This window comes from Podarcis filfolensis (genome assembly GCF_964270895.1).
Source record: "Podarcis filfolensis genome assembly, chromosome: 2".
NCBI classification, from domain to species: domain Eukaryota; kingdom Metazoa; phylum Chordata; class Lepidosauria; order Squamata; family Lacertidae; genus Podarcis; species Podarcis filfolensis.
Window position 1 is genome coordinate 36,997,391 of NC_139605.1, and position 21,975 is coordinate 37,019,365.

The 21,975-nt window shown below is 43.9% G+C and overlaps 1 protein-coding gene across 12 annotated transcripts in view; it reads right to left on the minus strand.

The window, feature by feature from the left end:
- FGD5 (FYVE, RhoGEF and PH domain containing 5) overlaps positions 1 to 21,975 on the minus strand; it is a 142,507-nt gene that overhangs the window by 45,987 nt on the left and 74,545 nt on the right. For all 12 annotated transcript variants that reach the window (XR_014545295.1, XR_014545296.1, XM_083602683.1 and 9 more), the window contains exons 4-5: positions 14,212 to 14,270; positions 14,072 to 14,102 (exon numbers count right to left, since the gene is read on the minus strand). Coding sequence is in view for 10 of the 12 variants with exons in the window: in XM_083602683.1 (XP_083458809.1) it covers positions 14,072 to 14,102; positions 14,212 to 14,270 (90 nt within the window). In the remaining 2 variants the exon portion in view is untranslated. The remainder of the gene's footprint in view (positions 1 to 14,071; positions 14,103 to 14,211; positions 14,271 to 21,975) is intronic.

Genomic DNA, 21,975 nt, shown 5'->3' on the forward strand with positions numbered 1-21,975 from the left:
TAGTCTTCATATTTAAAGACTTCCTACTGTTCTGCTCCAAACTACATTTCAATTCCATCTTTCCCTTAATCCCCTTTGTAAAAAACAAACAAAAAACCTAATGCATTATGGTCACCCTTTGTTCACCTCACTGACGCGCCCTTTTATACTTTCCTCAGTACTGCTTCCTTGCCCTACAACATCTGCCTTCGCTAAATAAACCCTTCCTCAAAACAGACTTCATTATAGTGTTGTTTTTCAAGATAACAAATTCCTTGCACATCCATGTGGAAAACTGGAATTTCAGTTCTGTCTGCCCTTATGCAATAGTCAAGGCACTTCAAAAAAACCACAAAACCCCTCCACTAAAAATTATGATAGTTATGCACTCCCCTTCGCCCCAATCATAGAGACGTAGAGGCAGCACTACTGGATTTAAGCTGCAATCATATTCCTGCTTACCTGGAAGTAAGTCCCTTTGGACTAATTGGGGCTTACTTCTGAGTAAACATGTACAGGATTGCACTGTTAAGGTCCCTAGCATGAGATAGAATCTCTTGGAACTGAACAGTGTCACTGTCAACACCACCAGCAAACACATCTGGAAAGGCACAAAGCAGAATGCATGCTATGTGAAAAGAGTGTGAAAGGCATGCAGCAGTTTGCTCCCCAGACTTTCAGAGCCCAGGGATCTGAGTCATCTTTTCACAGATGATTGTACGGTTTCTGCAGAGACCCGCAGGCTAGTGTCTATCGGAAAATATATAGCTCCAAGGCATTTCAATGGAACCAAATCATAAATCACTGTTCATCTGTCCTTTTTGTAATAAGCATCTTGCCTCACTGCTACCCCTTGTTAGTAGGGCTTGTGTTGTCACACATCAGCAGGTCCATTTATTCCACAAAAGTCAGCAGCAAAAACAAGGCAAATGGGTGGAATGGTGCCCATCAACAATAACCCATAGCAATTGTTTTGTCATTGTTGATTTTTAAATGTATGTCAAATGGGACCGCGTTCAAGTTGTGCATGTCCTTTCATTGTGGTAGGTAAAGGTAAAGGGACCCCTGACCATTAGGTCCAGCCGTGACTGACTCTGGGGTTGTGGCGCTCATCTCGCTTTATTGGCCGAGGGAACCGGCGTACAGCTTCCGGGTCATGTGGCCAGCATGGCTAATCTGCTTCTGGTGAACCAGAGCAGCGTATGGAAACGCCGTTTACCTTCCCGCCAGAGCGGTACCTATTTATCTACTTACACTGGTGTGCTTTCGAACTGCTAGGTTGGCAGGAGCAGGGACTGAGCAACGGGAGCTCACCCCGGCGCGGGGATTCGAACCACCGACCTTCTGATTGGCAAGTCCTAGGCTCTGTGGTTTAATCCACAGCACCACCCGCATCCCTCTTCATTGTGGTAGCAATAGGCAAAACTATTCCACTGCCAAGGAAGGCTTTGTTTGAATCAAATTTCAACTATAGGAACTGTGTTTGGTGAAAAGGTTAAATACTGGAACATATGGTGATAGGATGCATAGCACCTTTCCTTTACCATAGACTGCCCATCACCACTTTTGCCAAAAGCTTTCAGCCTAATGGTATACATTTGTGACTATTTGCACCTCGAAAATGGTTGGTGCTGCTAAATACAAGCTATATTGTTTGAATAGTAAAAAGCAGAGTAGCAAAATCACTTTCCCCCACACCTTTCACTTCTTTTCCCTTTGATTCCCAGATAACACATAAGACGTGGCGTGAGTTAAGCATGTTGCTATCAAATTCACGGACATCTATCAGGGCCTCACTGGGCTTCCGCGAAGCACTTTTCTGCCACTTTTCTGCCAAAACTTCATTCCTTTGGTCTGGTTTAGAACCACTGTTACGCTATCCAAGTTTAGTTGGGAGGCTGGATTTACCATTTCCATGTGTTCTTTTTAATTATACAATTTTCTGCAGAAATGGCAAATCTGGATTAAATAAGAAAATACTTGATGAGGGCAATGCCATGTGGATGCTGTGCATAAAGGTAAAGGTAAAGGGACCCCTGACCATTAGGTCCAGTCGTGACTGACTCTGGGGTTGCGGCGCTAATCTCGCTTTATTGGCCGAGGGAGCCGGCGTACAGCTTCCGGGTCATGTGGCCAGCATGACTAAGCCGCTTCTGGCGAACCAGAGCAGCGCACGGAAACACTGTTTACCTTCCCACCGGAGCGGTACCTATTTATCTACTTGCACTTTGACGTGCTTTCGAACTGCTAGGTTGGCAGGAGCAGGGACCGAGCAACGGGAGCTCACCCCGTTGTGGGGATTCGAACCACCGACCTTCTGATTGGCAAGTCCTAGGCTCTGTGGTTTAACCCACAGCACCACCCACGTCCCTATGCTGTGCATACATCTATATTAAACTGCTGTGCCTAAATGCCCATGGACTTGATGTCCAAAACTGATCTCTGCTCCTCCTCTGGTATCCTGCATCATCCCATAAGCCTATGCCCTTCTGACAGTAACAAAACATGGCAGGGATTGTGCAGAGAAGCTAGCCGAGTATTTCTACTGTGCCTGGCAAGTATCCTGAAGAACTATTCATGGGTATAAATCTTTCTCTTTATTCCCCTGGAGCGGATACACTTAGAGAGGATTCTGAGCCAGGCAGCTGGGTGTTCCTCGTTCTGGCCTGCGCTAAGGCTCTTGCAGGCAAAATGTCTTCTTTTCTGCCAATCTAATCTTTATGGGAAAAATAACTGGATCTTTCGTTGTCTACAAAAGTAAATGCACACCGGAGGGAACTGGAAGCAAACTGTAAGCTTCCGCTAGCAGTGGAGGACCATATGGAATCACTTAGAAAAACATCCAGCGCTTTCCCAATTCCTCCTCTGCATCCCAATAAACCATGGAAGTGCCTGGAGATTTTAATTGCACAAGAAAGAGGAAGGAATGGAGGAAGAACGAGCAACCGAGAGAGGAAGAGTGGGACCCATCGACTGGAAAGCCAGCATGAAAGAGATGTCCTCTGAAAATTGCAGAGTTTGAAAGCTCCCTGGGGTTCTTCGTTGATAGCAGCCACAGCAGATGTGGATGTTACAAAGCTTCTTGGTTTCATTTAAAAAAAAAAGTTTTATCTGTCCTGATCTGACCTTCCTTTGCTGTTTCTACACACCAATAACTCTTGCAACAGACAAAAACTACCTGGAATATCACAATGACACTGTAGCTATTGCTAATACAGTCATATCTCTGCTTACGTATCCCTCTGGATACGTAAACTTCGGGTTGCGAACGCAGCCAACCCGGAAGTGTATACTTCTGGGCTTTGCCACACGCGCATGCACAGAAGTGCTCTGCGTGCAGCACGCATGCGCAGAAGCGCTCGATCGCGCTGCGTGCGTACGCAGAAGGGTGCCTCCAGTTACAGACTTTTCGGGATACAGCTGGGCCTCCAGAATGGATCCCATCTGTAACCAGAGGTACCACTGTACCAGGAATATGCCTGGTAAGAGACATAGTTGGATTATGGGTGACGGGAATTCCAGCTGATCAAAGGATATCCTGTGACACACATACACACACAAGAACACAATGTTCTTGCGCCTGGAACTTCCTCTCTTTCCCTCAGTGTCACTGTTTTCATGTGTCATAGCATTTTTATCCTGTATGTAGGTCTACACCAGGCATAGGCAAACCCGGCCCTACAGATGTTTTGGGACTACAACTCCCATCATCCCTGACCACTGGTCCTGTTAGCTAGGGATGATGGGAGTGTAGTCCCAAAACATCTGAAAGGCCGAGTTTGCCTATGCCTGGTCTACACAGTTGCTTGTACACTAGCCTTTTTCTCCAGAATTGATGTCATCCCTTCCCTTACGTATTGGAATCCACACACAGCATCGCTGTCCTCCCATGTTTCGTTTTGTTACAAAATTCAACTGCAGCAAAGCACCTGTAGGGCTTCTGAGGGGAATTGTTCCTTGGAACTAAAAGTTACCTGTTTGCAGGCTCAAATTGTTTTACTGGTAGCCCAGCCAGCATGAATGACTTGCCACACAGTTTAAAATTAAGGCAGCCCTGCCTAATCAGAAGTAAATCCTAGAGAATTCAGTTGTTGCTGTTGTGTTCAAATCCTGCTTGCTGGTTTCCCACAGGCATCTTCTCAGCCCCTGTGAGAACAGGATGCCGAACTAGATGGACCATTGACCTGATACAGCAGGTCTCTTCTTATGTCCTTATGTTATGTTCAATGAACAAGGAGTTCCTGTTCACATAAATGCTAACCAGATTATTTATTTTAAATTATCAAATTTTTTTAAAAAAACAATTAACACAGCTGAAGCTAACTAAGCAGAAAAACCTAGCCAGAAATTAAACTTAAAACAGCCCACACTTCTGAAATAAAACCACCTTTGCCTGGCTCCTGAAAGCTGAGAGAGATGAAACACCGCTGTGAGGGCCTGTTCCCAAGGAATTTCCCATTCAGTCTCAGATGGGGAAGGCCACACACAGGCCGGGCTCCTGGAGAAAGATCTGAATATATGAATAAGTTCATATTATAGAAAGTGATCCTTGATGTGCCATGGACTGAGCTGATTTTGAGCTTCAAATGTCATGCTGAGTGCTTTGAATTAAACTAGGAAGCCATCTGGATCCAGTGAAGATGTTGTCAACACCAACATTATACTGGATGACAAAAATGGATGGAAGTTCACTTGGTGCCTTTACCAGCCTGTGTATGATCCTCAACCCAGTGTTTACTCACTGGGCCAAACCCTAGTAAGACCCAAAGGGTTTATATTACAATTCTAGCCATGTGTACTAAGAAGTGATTCTTACTGAATTTAGTGGGGTTCCGGTGAAGATGAGGGAGAAAATCAATTCAGTTCCCATTTAAAGGCAAATCTATTGAATTCACACTTTGTAAAACAATTATGAGAACCAAAATGTAGCCATCCATTGAAATTCACACTTATCCAAATATTGTGATGCAGGCCTCCAAACAAACAACGTTCACAAAAGTGAATACATGAGGTAAAAGCATGCATTAAAAATGACTATCTTAGTGAAAACAACGTACATTAGGAAAAATTCTTGGGAAAATGTGTCTATGAGTCAAAACTGTAAGCAAAAAAATATGTTTATTAGGAGAAAGTCACGCTAAAATGCTGATGGGTTTTCATGAGGATATTTTTAAAGTTGCTGATTGCTGCGGGAATATGGAGAGCTGAATTTAAGATTGGAAAAAGGAGAAACTGAGAGAATCAAAATGGACAGGTCTTTCCATCTCTACTCTCAGCTGAGTGGAGTTAGAACTGCAGCCTTAAACATTGCCTTAATATCATTACACTTTTAAACTTGAGACAGGATATTCCATGTCCAGACACTTTGGATAAATCCTGGTGAGAGTTTGTGTTTTTACAGACTACTGTACACAGAACAAGCAAAAATTTAGAATGTTGCCAGCCAGAGTGGAGTACCAGGCAGAGGGGAGTGCAGCTGTTTTAACAATCCACCAAAAGCAAAGATTCAGCAGAGTTAATAGAAATAGCAGCCACCATCCTCTCAAAATTGTGAATGACCATTTCCCAGTCACACTGCATGCAGTGTGGCAAAACATGTTATGAGAGTGCAAGAGAGTGCTTTAATAGGAATCTACCATGGCCATATATCTCATCCAAAGATGCCATTCATACTTCATGCATTTAGGTACCTTCATAGATCGGGTTAGATGCAATGCAAAATCAAACACTCATGGTTTCAGTGAAGAAACTCGAAATTTTATGGCTGCTTTCAAAAACTATGTTGACTTTCCCCAGCAAGCACAAAGTAAAAGTGAAGTTTACACAGCGTAGCCATTCTACTGCTACACCTTTACCACTGCTGGTAAATTGCTCCGAAAGCTTGGCACATTATCTCCCTCCATCATTAATACTAGCACTGTATCACTTTGCCACTTTCCATTTCCACTCATGAAGAACTACACAGATACTCAAAAAATGTATAGGCACTTTCGAGCTTTTCCTCTCAAATTAATCTGGAACTTTTAGTATTTTCACCTCAAATTAATCGGGACTGTTACTCAGTCCCATGAAACACACCATGCCAATCCGAGAGAACATTATTCGTCTTTCAAGCTCTGAACTAAAGGGATTGTATCCAACTAAGATCCACTGAAATGAAAGGACCCAAATTAGCAATGCCCATGAATTTCAAAGGGTATACTCTACTCTGAGTAAAGCTAATGTTAGATACAACCCACGGTATCCTGAAAATCTGCCTCTACGGGGTTTTTTTTTTGGGGGGGGGGGAATCCATTCTATCCCTGAAAAAGTGGAGGTAGATTTTCTGATGGTTTGCGGGGTGGGATTAGGATAAATTCTGAGAAATATTTGAGGGTGGGTGTGTTTGGCTAACCCAAGTTAGACAAGGTGGTCGAGGGCTTTTTTTAAAAAAATATCCCCCCTTAAAGAAAGATTTGGGGGGTGGGGGTGGGTAGAGACCAGTGCAGCTGCTGTGAACAGCCACACAACCAACCAGGGTTTCTATGGTCTGTGCTTCCTGGAGCCTGGGCCAGACTTATGGAATTCACTATGTGACATGATGCGATGTAGTTTAACTCCCATTGTAATTCTGTCACAGGCTACAGAACATGCAGTGGGGTGGCTGTGGAGTTGTACATCAGCTGCAAACAGCTGTTTGCTTGGGCTTTTTTAAATTGATAATGATAATCTACAAAAATGAAAACAATTTTGGCCATCTCATCTAACTAAGGAAAGCCAATCTGAACATTTTTTAATGCTGTATTGTTTTTAATACTCAACTGGGAGCTGCCCAGAGTGGCTGGGGAAACTCAGCCAGATGGGCGGGGTATAAATAATAAATTAGTATTATATTATTATTATTTCTCAGAATTCCCCCTCCTGTATTTGGGGGGGGGGGTTATTTTTGCCCCACATGAACTGGAAAAAATGGCCCAGTCCTATGCCAAAGGGTCCCAGACATAATTACTTTAAGGGCTGTCTGCTTCTATACTGACCTGCTTTGTCCTCCTTGCCATCAACTCGGTGTATTACAAAAGTGAGCATTTTCAGTGATGGTGTCAAGGCTCTGGAATACTCTCCAAGTGGAGACAAGTCAGGCTTCCTCCTTAACGTGTTTTTGAAATAGGCTTTCATGTATGAATCTGCTGCTCTTGATTTTAAAACTGACTGCTGCTTTTAGATATTTAATATATATCTTTGTAATTGTATTATTCTCTTTTAATCTGAAATGTATTTTTTCTTTCTTTCTAACACAAACTACTCTACCTGAAAAAGAGCAAGATTTATCTAACAGGAGAATTTTCCAAGGCATATACCACTCTCCATGTGGGCTGGTGTTTGGTGGTTGAGGATTAAGGCTGATGTTCACGAGTTTATGTCAGAGATGCACTAAACATTTTCAAATGTCAGGGTTCACTTTGAAAGCAACGCATTCAGCTGAATGAATCCTAGGTGGGAAAAATGCTCACCAAACATTCTCACTGTTTCAATGCTATTTGATGTCCCTTTTTTGTCTTTCTGATTGACACTGGTGCTTCTCAGCTGCATTTCCACTCCTCTCACAGTCCTTACTGACTGTGGTGACCCAGAAACTTTGATAATTTTCATCCATGATACCATCACATTACATAATGTGTTGTGGTGTCACTGAACAGATCAAGTGGGTTATTAAAGCCACTGGTAACAAATGGCAATGTGGACACATGGAACCAAGGGCTGTGGCGAAGAAGTTTTAAGCAAAAGGAAAATGTTGCTGCAAAGAACACCACCGAAACACAGATGTGATCACAGGTGCTGAATATAGCAGGAAATGGAAGGTGATTGTGAACACTCACAAAAATGAGCATGAAATGAGGCAAGTAGTGTTGGCTCATTTATCTTCTCTTCTATTTGTCTTTTTAAAAAAAGCAGAAGGAACATTTGCACTGTGTGTTACATCTGTTGCTGCCCTTTACCATTTCAGTTTAAAGGTTGACAGTATTGAGAAATCCAAGAATTTCTCTAGATTATTTCCCCCTGAGAGTTCACTACACATCATCACACTACAGCAGCCAAAGCTATGCCTCAAATCTGTAAAAAAAATATATCACTTAACGAAACTTTCTCATGGATTTCAAGCAAATGTTACTATATTATTAATTGCCTCAATAGATGTGTGATTATAATTAATTCTCAGACAAATGAATTAATTCCAGCAGCCAGGATGGCTAGCCTCGCAATGATTAATTCTGCAAAACCAAAGCCTAATAGTAATGCTGTAAGCATCCATAAAAAGAAAAAAAATGCTGTTGCCTAAAGTGCTGAAAGCCTGGGAAACCATTAATCACAGGTAAAGTACTTTTGCAGTCTCAATAACTCTGATCAATCACAGTACCCGAAAGGTCTCCAAATTCATCATCTGAAAAACACAGTCCAAGAAAGAAGAGGGAAAAGGTACCAAATATTTTTTAGTTCATACAATTCCCTGCTAGATTCAGAACTGAGGAAAGAACTAGAGCCATCCAATTACATTCTAAGTGACTCGTGAGGCTCAAACCGGAGTGTATGCTCCTGGCACTATTTCTGCCATTAGAAAAATTGCAACTGTTATTTCACATTCACAGAGCGCCAGCTATTTTCTAGACACTGTGTAGAACATAAATGTGACATGGTCCTGAGACCTAAGCAAGAGAATTTGAATCCCAGCATTTTGTAGCTCTCTCTCTCTCATGAATGCTGGAAGTGTCAATTAGTCAATGGCAGCATTCAGATGTAAAAAATAAACTATGGCTTATTACACTAATGAGCTTGGGACTTGTAAGCTCCCTCTTCCTCTTCCCTCCACCTGTGCAGCTGCACAATTGAAAAGTAGTGCAGCATTATGTCTGAACCTTAAATGCTGGTTAATCGCAACCAGGGCCAGCCCAACCTGAGGGGAACCACAAAATGGCACACATACTCCACCAGGGAAGAAGAGGTAAGTGAAGATCTACACCAGGAATCGGGGGGTGGATAAAGGATGGGATGAGATCAACAACACCTCCTATTTGCCAAGAGGCTGCTGTAGAAGTGGCATTGTGGAGGTGGGGGACTGCCAAGGAGACAACAGGAGACCATGCTATCAGTTTGGTCAGCTAACCAGAAAGCCTGATGGCTCCCTCATGTCATATGTACTTGGTACACTGATTCAGCAACTTGCACTGTTCTTAGCAGATTTAAGAGACCATGGTGGCACACAGAGTACAAGACAGTCTCTAAGGTGAGCAAGGACCAAGCTACCACAGTCTATGCTTTGAGCTAAGCTGAGGCATCTCTGAGGGTGCAGAATGAGTGGCCTTGCACAGCAGAGAACAGCAATGCTCTGAAATCCTTTCATTGGCCACCCCTGTTTTTCCAGTTGAAGATGAACTGCAGTAAATTCTAACACAGCAGACATAATTTGCCTACTATCCTTCAACTGCTGGGTGGAAATTAGGTCATGGATCGTGACCTCAGTACATGCACTCACTCATTCACTCACACACACACACACACACAAACTTGCGCACGCACCAAAATCAAATGAGGCTAAGCATTGGCAAACTGTACAATGCACGTTTCAAATACTGTACCAGTAGGCTGTTTGCAAAGTACTTGGCCAAAGGCCAAGAAGGGCTGGCACACATTCTCTCCGTGTGTGTGCGTGTGCGTTTAAAGGAGGGACACTAAGTAGTTGAACAGCCATTTTGGCTTCCTGTTCCCTCTTGTAAAGACCCATGAAGAGCTATTTTCCCACCTGCTGACTAGGAAAAAATGAAGACGCAGAAGAATAAATGAATCAGCCAATTGCAGCTGAAAACAGCCTATTGTTCTCAGATGTTATATCCCTCTAAGCTTTTGTCAAGTGCTTTGGGCACTGTAACATTCAACGTATTTTTTTCATTTAGACAGACTTCTCCCATTCATTGGGAGATTTCATTAGCAAAACAAGCACTTGATTAGTCCAACAGGACTTTCAATGCTGTCCAAGAAACCCAAGGCAGAAGAAAGTGTGCTTTGGCTCATTGCTCACTACCCCTCCTAATCATTTCCAGTTAATTATTACTGGCTCAAATCTCATGATGTTTGCAACACATGTAGCATTGTATAGCTGTATTCATTTTGGTCTTCATGCTTAGTGTCTAACCTATTTCTGTCTTTCTAGCAAACCACTGATGCAAAAGCAAAATGACAAATGGAAGGACTTATGATGGTACTGAAAAGAATGTTCTCAACAAAGAACTTTCAGTTCAAATTCTGAGCCACAGAGGGGTTGAGGGGTGCAAGGGGGGAATCACCTGGCAAATTTCATGGGTGGGAGGAGAAATCTGTGGGAAGCTGAACCTCCCACCACTTCTGGGGCTTATCTCCCAGCAAAATTTCTTGGGCCTGCCCTGTTTGAAGTGGCGCCTAGTGACAGTGCAAGTTCTCTCTATAGTGTTTGCTTTCTAGTGGCATATATGTGAGTCAGCACTTGATTCTGCAGTCATCATATGATGAACACGGTATGAATAAACTCTCCACTTAGTTTTCCTCTTAATTTTGCCCAATCTCCTTTCCCCACAATTTGTTGAACTTCTTACTAAAACACTGTGATCAAAGCAGGATGAAGAGCAGCTACACTTCCAGATTAACATCATTCACTTTATTTTTGAGCCACACCAGCTAATATAAAGTTTGAGCTCACAAAATGTTTCCACTCTTTCGGTTGAATAGCAGAGTGAGTATATGGAAATGTCATCATTTTGGCAATCAATCAAACTATTAAGGTCCCTGCTGAAAGGCTAAACTGATTCAGTTCCGCTGAATGGAGTGGGGATCTGCTCCGATTTGCGGGGAGGGGGAGGTGTCAGGGAAAAGTTGGTGTTCCTGAGACTTTAAGGAAATAAAAAGATTGTTTCTTTTTCTAAATGAAGGTGTGGTACACTTTTGTTTGCTCTACTGAGATGCAACAGAAGACACAAAGTGGGTTAAAAAAAAAAAAGCCCTCCCCCCCCGAATGTTGAATTGACAGGAACAGTGATAATGAATCAGAAATAAGGGTGTCTAAGAGTGTGCCTAGGGACGCAGGTGGCGCTGTGGTCTAAACCACAGAGCCTAGGGCTTGCCGATCGGCAGTTCGAATCCCTGTGATGGGGTGAGCTCCCATTGTTCAGTCTCAGCTCCTGCCAACCTAGCAGTTCAAAAGCATGTCAAAGTGCAAGTAGAAAAATAGGTACTGCTCCGGCAGGAAGGTAAATGGTGTTTCTGTGCGCTACTTTGGTTCACCAGAAGCAGCTTAGTCATGCTGGCCACATGACCCAGAAAAGCTGTCTGTGGACAAACACCGGCTCCCTCGGCCTATAGAGCGAGATGAGCACGCAACCCCAGAGTCATCCGCAACTGGACCTAATGGTCAGGGGTACCTTTACCTTTACCTTTACCTTTTCAGAGTGTGCCTAATAATGACAAAACTACCTATGTTAAAATAGCTGACAAGTAGAAGAAGGAATCCTGGGGCCTCAATCCCCCCTCGATATGATATGATACGATAATCTTTATTGTCATTGTCCCATACAGAACAACGAAATTGAAAAAATCTACATCAGACACTCAAAAACCAACAAGCCTGCTATCCCAGTTATCCCAGCCTGGATATCGCATTTGGATAGAAACTATTTCTCAGGCGGCTAGTCCTAGTCTTTATAACCCTGTACTTTCTTCCAGAAGGCAGAAACTGAAAGAGATCATTTCCGGAGTTCGCACTATCCTGCACTATCTCTGCAGCTTTCTTATGACACCTGGAAGCATAGATTTGATCCAAGGTGGGAAGAGTACACACCCAGTTATTCTCTCCACAGTCTTTACAACCCTGGACAGCACTGTTTCCCCCCTGACTGTGCAGCTCCCAAACCACACACAGAGACCATAAGTTAATACACTCTCAACAGTACAATGGTAAAATGCCATCAACAGGTCCTTTGAAAGATTATTTTTCTGGAGAATTCTCAGAAAATGTGTTCCTGTGTTCTTAATATGAATAAAATTGGGGTGTATAGGGTGAGGAAAGGGGTAGCACCTTTGGTCAGGGAACATTTCATTTCATGCTCCTTCTGGGATATTTTGTCCACCTTTGGTTCTCACCCTGCACTCAACTTTCACCTGTGGCTCCTAGAAGCTGTCATTATGCTACAGCGGCCGAACCCCGGGAAACAGCTTTGACTGGCCAGCTAAAACAGATGAACGTAGCCAATGGGTATCAAACCCTCAGTGACTTAGGGACATCCCCTGCATGCAAAGACAGGCTCCAGCAGATGGAGCAGACGAGACAAATAGTGGGTCCAATGGTCAAAGAAGGCGGTTTCTGCAAGTGCTGTGAAGTGAGGGGGAGATGGGGCTCATCCACTTGGGAAGGTAGCCCATCTAGCAGAAAGAAAACTCTGATCCTAGATCTCTGCTGCCTTGCAGAATATCTTCAGAAGTATACCCTGCCTACACAAATCCAGAGTGGTGTCCCTAAAACAGTTGGATGGCGTCTTGTATGCCTCCTTCCAGCAACTCCTGCAGCCAAGCAGGATGTAGTTTCCTTTGGACCTCATCAGTGAGGCCGAGAAGGGGGTCTTGTGGTCTGAGCAGCCCAGGACCTCCATACACACTGCCCAGGCATGCACCCTGAGGAGCTCACTTCGGTGCTGCTAATGCAGCAGTTTGCCTTCACCCCTGGATGCACACTCCATTGTCTCTTGAGACAGACCAATGCCAACAAGGGAAAAAATAAAAAGCAGATGAGGTTTTTAAAAAATCACTTTCCCCTGCATATCAGTCACAGGCTCTTAAGCCCAGGACAAGACCTATCAACAATGTTGATTGGAGAAAAGTATCGTGTAAGAAGTACATGAAAAGGGAGAAAAATGAAACAGTCAGCTGACATCCCTGGCAGTGGGAAATGAGTAGCATGCTCTTCTAGCCTATCTCTCTCCCCCCACCTTTTCCTCGAGCTACGTGACATCTGGTCAACCCCATATTACACAAAGATTTCTGGAAAGTTCGTGAATTAAACAAGGCAGAAGTGAAGGAAGTGAGTGGTGAATATCATCAGCTCAGACTCAGACTTTCCACCAGAAGGACTTACACCACAACAGGTGGGGACTGTTTTGCACAGAAAGGTTGATAAGATAACAGGTTGAGGGAGTCCAGAGCACTACCAGACCACCTAGCCACTAGTTAATAGGTGCTTGTTCCAGATACTGGTACTTTAGGGTGACCTCACAGAGATTCGCCCATTATTTCCCAGAATGCCATCTCCAGTGAGATCTCCATGCCATTTACGTACAGTGCAATTCTAAGCTTGTCTATGCAGAAGGCAGTCCCAATCAACTCAACAGGGCTTACAGCCTAGAAAGTGTGATTAGGACTGCAGCAATGGTCAGTTAATTAACTGACTTATTGGTTAACAACGAGCTATTCGACCTTGTAATTATTAATTTCCCCCACACAAAATGATTCATACAAGAAATTCCCACTAGTGCAAAAATGAGAAAATGTCTTTTAGATTAAGAGATGATTTATGCTTTTGGCTCCACAACAGACCTGTGAACTGCAAAGGTCTGAGATCCAAGTGGGAGCTGACTGTATTTCTCAACCATACAAAATATTTGTTTGCACAGAGATAGGGGAAGAATTTGCTGGAGCCATCCCATGCTGACGAAAGCAGCTCTAAAGAATTATTCCTTCTTCCCATCCCAAAGTTGTGAGGAAATACTCATACAATGCCTCCAAATTTCTTTCTCTTCTGTCCATGAAATGGATTTCAAGAAAAAGTATGTCATTTTAGACAAATCATCCTATCAAGCTGTTCGGTCAAAGTTCTATTCCGACTGATGAGGAACTCGAGAGTCTACATGTCTGGCACATACAGAGCAGGATAGCTTTTATCACAAGACAGATTCCTTTGCAATGGTCCAATGAGCATTTCTGCACGACAAGCCACTCCTGACAGAGTTCACCTCAGCCTCTTCAACTGCCTTTTCTATCTTCTAAATTATACCTAAGTAAGAGAGCAATTAGGTTTTGACAATTAAAATGATTTACTTACCATATGTAACAGCCGGAGCATCTCCACATATCTGTGGAAAGAGACAGTTTTATTAATTGTCAACCAGCTACTGCTGAATAAATCAATGCGCAATGCACAGCCCAGCTTACTGCAAACCAAATTTTAGCTGGTGGACTTACTCTTTTTCTGAAGACACTAGCTCCTGGGCAATGAGGTGGGCTCTGGATTGTCCTTCTTTCTGTACAAAACAAAATAAACAAAGGTCAAAAATTCTCCATAACAGAGAATGTAAAATAACAGAGAATCCTCTCAGTCTGAACACTCTTTGGACCTGGTGGTCTAAGAACATCAAAGCACAGTGGAGGCGAATCTTAAACTTCAATACACACCTGCAAACCAACACAACATATACACCCCATTATAGTATCTGTCAGGTAGAGGAATGTGCAAGATCTTTCAACCATTTAATATGAAAAGGTTGGTTAATCTTTTCCATATGGGGCAAGCAGGCACAACTGATAGGCCACATCCTAGCATCTGTCTGCTAGGAGAATGTAAAAGGTATTTCATCCATTTAATGCAAAATGTTGATTAGGTGCTCATCTTTTCCCATATGTGAGACACACATCCAAGGGGATGACTTACAAAAGAATGACTGCAGGAAATATAAAGTATGGTGTATAAATTATGCTTTGCGCTTCTGATTTGCTTTTTCAAGGAATGTTAATTTCTAAAGATCACATGGAGCTGGTTCTTCGTATGATAATTACTGCAAGGGTGACATTTGAGAGCTATTGGGAAACTCAAAATAATCTATTAAAACAGCATGGTTAATTTAGCTATAGATTATTGCCCTATACGTAAGGAACAAAGAAGGAAGGCAAAAATGGATAATTTCAGAAAGAACAGGAGCCCCTTCTTAGACAAAAATTGTTCCAAGTTCTAGCTATTTCTTAATTTACTATATAACAGAACAAATTATGACATTTATTATAACATATACAGAGGGTCAGCTCCGGAAAAAATGGGTAAAGTTATTGCCACCACATTCCTTGCTTTTGTGAGACATAAGGTAAAGGTAAAGGGACCCCTGACCATTAGGTCCAGTCATGACCGACTCTGGGGTTGCGGCGCTCATCTCGCTTTATTGGCCGAGGGAGCCGTCGTACAGTTTCCGGGTCATGTGACCAACATGACTAAGCCGCTTTGGCGAACCAGAGCAGCGCACGGAAATGCCGTTTACCTTCCCACCGGAGCGGTACCTATTTATCTACTTGCACTTTTGACGTGCTTTCGAACTGCGAGGTTGGCAGGAGCAGGGACCGAGCAATGGGAGCTCACCCCGTCACGGGGATTCAAGCCACCAACCTTCTGATTGGCAAGTCCTAGGCTCTGTGGTTTAACCCACAGCACCACCCACGTCCCTTTTGTGAGACATAGTATGCCCCTAGAATCTCTAGGGTAGGGTTCCCCAAACTTGGATCTCCAGCTGTTTTTGGACTACAATTCCCATCATCCCTGACCACTGGTCCTGCTAGCTAGGGATGATGGCATGGTGCCAGTGTCACCAAACATCAAGGAAACACACACTAAAAAGGAAATAAACAGACTCCAGTGACATCGCAAAATGCTACAGTGGCATAAGCTTTCTTGAAAGAGTGATGGACAGGCAGACAGAGAGGGGCACCGATGTATATAAATAATACACACATCCACTTGGGTACAGAGGAAGTTGCTAAACAGCAGTGCCAGAAAGCCCTGAAATGCACCCTGGCCACTCGGCACGTCCTCTACTGATGGGCTTGGCTCAGATATGCCAAGAAGCGGAGCATATTTCACTACTGACCAAGGCCCCCTCTCTCTTCTTGTATACAGTTTGTCACAGTCAGCCGTTCTATTAGTGATTGATTTGTCTTGAGCCAAAAGCCAAAACACTGGTACCCCTGGTGTCACATGGCCTGTCTAGGGCGAGTTCTGAGACAGTGTCTCTAGGCGTTGCCCCGTCTTGTGTTGTTTAATTGCTGTTTGTTTAACCAGGAAATGAACTCTGAGATTGACGACAGTGTCCGGAGACAGACTTCTGGGAACAGGGAGATGTAGGGAGCTCAGGTCCTTCCACTATCAGGTTCCTAACACTGAACCCAAGCGGTGGTAAAAGTATGAAGATCTGCCATTTCATTTTAGAGAACTTTGCCAGCTGCTTGCTTTCTAGCCTAGCAGTAAGTGCTTTGAATGTACACTTCCTTCCCAGACTCGTGTTTCCCAGTAGCTGCAGAGACTCCAGCCCCTGCTGTTAACTTTGGTGAGGGAAGCAATGGATTTGACACAAAGTTCTGGCTTCTTGCCTAGTCAAGCCCTGTTGCTTTTAATAGCCTTATCTTTCTCAAGATCTATGGGCCTTTCCAGATTCCCCCTCCCTCCAAATACTTTTACCTTTAGCATGATATTTGCAACGGCTGTGCTATTACTCCAATAAGGGATAAGGAGATAAGTTCACAGAGAAGGAAAATAGTACTGGTGGTGGTGATATAATGTCAGAGGAGATATGGATTTTAGCATTGGGGAGGTGACACACCCAGATTTCCAGGGGGTGGGAATTGTTTAAAAGGAACAAGCGCAAAATGTGGGACATCGGGAGGTGGTGGCATGTGCTATCCATGACAGGTTGTTTTGTTTTGTTTTGTTTGCAAAAAGTCAAAATCCTGCTGACCCCTCATCAGCAGTTATGATGAAAGAGGAAAGTTGAAGATAGGGGGAGAGCTTCCCCTTCTGGAATTTGCTACTAAAATGGTTGGTTATTATTGGTTAAAGATGGAGCCAGTTCAGAATAGGTGGGTAGACTTTGTTATGTTAGCCACCTTCTTTGAAAGGATTTGAGGAGCAAGAGAGTGCTCAGCCTTTCTAAAATAAAAATGTTATTTAAAAGGATTTAAGTTTCAGTAAATGGTGTAGCCATGAATGCACGAGATACCTTTGTGAAGTCAAAACTGCACTGCCGAATACACTGAACGACCACCAAAACATCAGCTGGTTCATAGAGAAACATAACTTGCAACTAGAAATTTATACTCTCTTAGCCCAAGTCCTATTTACATTTAGTTAGAACCAGAAGCGTTTGAGTATAAAACAGGCTTAAGTGTGCCTAAATCTCTTCATATATGCTATATGAGAGAAGCATGTGGTGGAAATTACATGCCCGTGTCAGCCAGCACAACGTCCCTCTCAAGGCTGTTTTTCCCTTCCCTTTGTCTTCATCTCTGTATGCTCAGGTGTGACACCCCAAGCAGATAAGACAGGAAAAGACACAGACAGCATGGCTAAAACAGAGACTTGGCCCTATATATGAAATGCATGTGTCTTATTGATATTGTGCCACTGTCTGCCAAAGGGATGAATAACAGGATAAATATCAAGGAAATGCAGGCTAGGGTCTGATGTGAAGCATTAGCAAGAGCAAATGTGTTTCAGGAGGCCATTAACGCTTTGCAAGCAGCTCTTCATTCATTCATGAGGTGCTTACCCTTTCTAGTACAGGCACTTTTATGGATAACATCCGTTCATCATTTTTGGGACAGGAGAGCCTTAGCTCACTAGTGACACGGCTTCCTGTTTTCCTATTCCAGCCTGTTCCAGGTAGCCATGTCTGAGGCAGCTACTATTTTCAGCTGCTTACTGATTTGATAAGAACCTGGAAAGCTACATTAGTTCAGGCCACCTGCTCTGATGGGCAGCAGTCTTCCAGGGTTTCAGGCAATGCTCTTTCCCACCACCTGCTACCTGGAGGTACCAAAGATCAAAGCTCCAGCATGCAAAGCAAGTGCTCTGCCTCTGAGAGTTACTGTCACTCGCCTAAAGATGATGTACATGCTAGGGAGGCGGCTTGCAATTCTGAAACAGTGCAATGCCTTAAACCAGCCTGTTCCAGTTGCCTTTTTGGTTTAATAGACCTGACATATGCATGATGGAAAATAAGAAGCTAAAAGGATGGAACATGTTAGCGTTCTTTGGGAATCTAAAAGCCTTACAGAAAGAAGTAATGGAGAAGGAAACTGTTCAGTCAGGGCCATCTTACCCATAAGCACTAGGGGTGCGGGGCACCCGGGTGCACGGCTCTCAGGGGCACCAGGCTGAGAGTCTGGGGCCCAAGAGTTGAGTCCGGGGAAGAGCCTGCCCGTCGGTCAGAGCGCCGCAACGGGCTCTTCTGCTGCAGGCAGCTATGCGCCACAAGTTCGGGGGCAACCGAGCCAGCAAGATGCTGAGGTGGCCGGCTGGCTCTGCCCTCCTACGCACCTGGGACTGGGCAACCGGAGGGGGGGAAATCTTTGCACCCTGGCGCCGCATATGCTTAAGACAGCCCTGTGATCCGCCCTGCAATCAAATATAGGACCTGTACTTAGCCAAGTTATAGCAGGATGGAGAGAGAGAGAGAAAGAGAGAGAGAGAGAGAGAGAGAGACTTCACAAACCTGTAAGTTTATATTGGGCAGTACGACAGTTTGGGAAACCCTCCATTTCTCGAGGAGTTAAAGCAAAGACAGAGCAAATTTCTGGAAGTAATATGCTTGGCTGTAGTTTTTTCTTGCTACTGAATCCAAGAGAGATAGGTAACCCTACCACTACCATTGGCCTCAATGGTGGCCACTGGACAAATATAATTATTAGAGGCCTGTATTTTATAAAAAGACATGCAACCAACCTACTCCACATATAGTAAATTTGCTATTTGTGTGGGTTTGGAGTCAAAATTGGCAGGGGACAAATCTCCAGAAGTTTCTTGTTTTATTGTAATGGGCGAGGGCATATAATGCTGGTGAGCCAATACCTGCAGTATTTCCACTGACCTTTGTACCTGCTCTACCACTCTAGATATCACAGTAGTGCTTTGAAGGCAGTGGTAGCATTATTTCTCTGGGTGCCATTACCCCAAGCCTGCTATCCACTGGTGGATTTAGGCTATGAAACAAGTAGTATTCAGAGGGAAGAATTCAACATGGCACTATGGCAATTGTTCCTTCAGTCCAAGCCCTGTTGTGCTGGTGGAAGTCCTTGCATGGGCTTCATCTAGCGAGACTAGTTCGTTCAATCCCACTCGGAGAATTAGTTCACTATGGCAATACAGGATGGGAAATAATATCAGGACAGTAGTGCTGAATCACAGAAGAGTCAGTTGAACCTAAAACCTATGTGCCTCAAAGTTAAAAATTAAAAAATGCAAACTGGAAAATTATGTCTCCTGCTCCCTTTCTTGGAGGGAGGTATATCACACCATCTCCTGGGGAATCTGTTCAATTATACACATCCTCTTTCTGGGGTGGAGTAGGGGGAGAGAAGCTTTCTAAATCTGTCTCTTCCTTAAAGGGACGCAAAACAGTCACTCCCCAAATACATGGCTTATGCACGAGGTTTTCTTTTTGGGATTTTTTAAAAGTATGTGGGCTTGCTTCATTATACGAAGGTTAAAGGTTTGCAAAACAGAATGATTAATGGAGCCTGGAAACCAATCCCACCCAGTAGAAAGATAAGAAACGGCAAAGACAATTTGACGTGCTGCAACAGTGAGGCTGTTGCCGCTTGGCTCTCTGCAAAATCTCTGTGGCCTAGCCTGCTATTTCCTCTATTTGCAGACAGATCTGTTCTGCATGCTGCAATTGTTCACCATCCTGTCCCTTGCTCTGTGTTGTTGCCATACATTTCTGGCAACTCACTAGGGCAGGGTGGGGGTGATGTTGTCTCATTCCCACTGATGACCCATGTATCAAAGATGTGAAATTCTGAAGACCCCACTATGCCTGTTAAACAGTTGTTGGACCCAGGTATATTAAGGTTTTCTAAAATGTAGAGGTTTTCCTTCCTAGACAGAAGGACCCACCAAGAGGGGACACTAGTCTCAGGTTTTATTTTTAAAATATTTGGCACCAGCTCGTTGCATTGTAAAGACTTTTCCAAATTTGAAGCCAACACAGCAGATAAGATGTTGACTGCCTTTCCCTGTAGAGAGACAGGAGAAGTTGCGAAAGGGAGCCTGTTCTTGCATTTTCAAGACTTTATTAAGAAACCCTACAGCAGCATTTTCAAAGCTTTCCTTGGGAGGTGGACTAAGAGTGGTTTAAAAGAACGGCAAGAGAATTGCCACTTGGCAAGTTTTAAATTAGCCTCGCTGGGTTTATTTTATTTCTTTTGTCTCTAAACCCATTAAACAGTTTGGCCTCAGCGCTAGGAGGACAGCAATTGCAGATCAACATGCATTTAAATTAATTAGTATAGGTAAATGAGCATCCAGATAATAAGGGCCAGTATCTATTTTTCCCCCAAGCAGAGAAAAGTTGAAATGATATGATTTGAGGTGCACAGGGGTAGCACATGGATTAAAATGTACAGGACATGAGGGGACAGGAGGCTTGCGTCTGCTGGCCCTGGCCCTGCTACTGCCAAGACCGCCACATACTGTATTTTTCCGTGTGTAAGACTAGGTTTCCCCCCCTTAAAAATAATGTCCAAAATTTGGGGGCATCTTATATATGGGGGCCATCTCCCCCATTTTCTTTAATCAGAGTCCCCCAAAATGGGAGTCGTCTTATACATGGGGGCATCTTATAGATGGAAGAATACAGTAATCAGGATTCTCAATAATAGTGGGAACCTACATGCAGACCTTGCCCAGGGACAAGCTACCCATGAGGTAGCTTCAGGTGGCAGATCTGGCCTCAGAGAGCGCTTTGATCCCTGCTGCAGCTTCCTCTGTTGCCACCTGCTGTGGACTCTCTGGCCTCCTTTTGTTCCCCCACTGCCTTCAGCAAAGTGGTGTGTGTGTGTGTGTGTGTGTGTGTGTGTGTGTGTGGAAGAGGCACTGGGAGCTGTGGTGAGGGATGTGGAGGAAGAAGAGGAGAAGGCATGCACCTCCCAAATACGTTGATTAACTGGTACATAAAGGTACCGGCAGATTGCATCTTACATTAAGTTCACGTACGCAATCGCAGCTTCATGTGGATCACTGAAAATTTAGAAATAAACAAAACTGAAGCTGAGGCTCCAATACTTTGGCCACCTCATGAGAAGAGAAGACTCCCTGGAAAAGACCCTGATGTTGGGAAAGATGGAGGCACAAGGAGAAGGGGACGACAGAGGACGAGATGGTTGGATAGTGTTCTCGATGCTACCAGCATGAGTTTGACCAAACTGCGGGAGGCAGTGGAAGACAGGAGTGCTTGGCGTGCTCTGGTCCATGGGGTCACGAAGAGCCGGACACGACTAAACAACAACAAAACAGGGCAGGATAGCAAGAACCCCACCCCAGGAAGGGCCATCTGAGATCTCGGGGGAGCCCTCAAGGAAGCCCATACACAACCTTTCCAGAGCTGGGCAGGGTAGAGGGCAAGGTGTGCTCAGTGCCAGTTTTGGACAGGTAGAGATGGTTGCGTGGGGCCCTTCCCAGGTTTTACATGATTTTACTTATACACGTGATAGCCAGGAATGTAATCCCCGAGTAAGATGAGGTCTACATATACAGCAGTGCTAGATTTACATATAAGCTAAACAAGCTATAGCTTAGGGCCCCACTCTCTTGGGGGCTCCCAAAAAAATTAAAGGAAAAAAAACCTGGATGCACATTTCCAAAATATAAGATAAAAAAACAAACAAATAAACTTTGATAAAATATATATTTTGTTATGTGCAAATGGCTTTAGATACCTATTAGGTCCATAAATGACTATATAGCATATATTCAACACAAAAAACAGCGGCAATTTGTTGTTGACAAAGGACAGCTAGACATATAAAGGGCCCCATTACCTTCAGTAGCTTAGGGCCTCATCAAACCTAATTCCGGCCCTGTATACAGGTGCTGATCTGAATTTACGGTAGGCTTCCCACAGTCTTTTGTTCAAACAGAGCAGCCTTTGCTGAAGGCCTTGAATTAACAAAGCTCCATGTTTGGGAAGTATG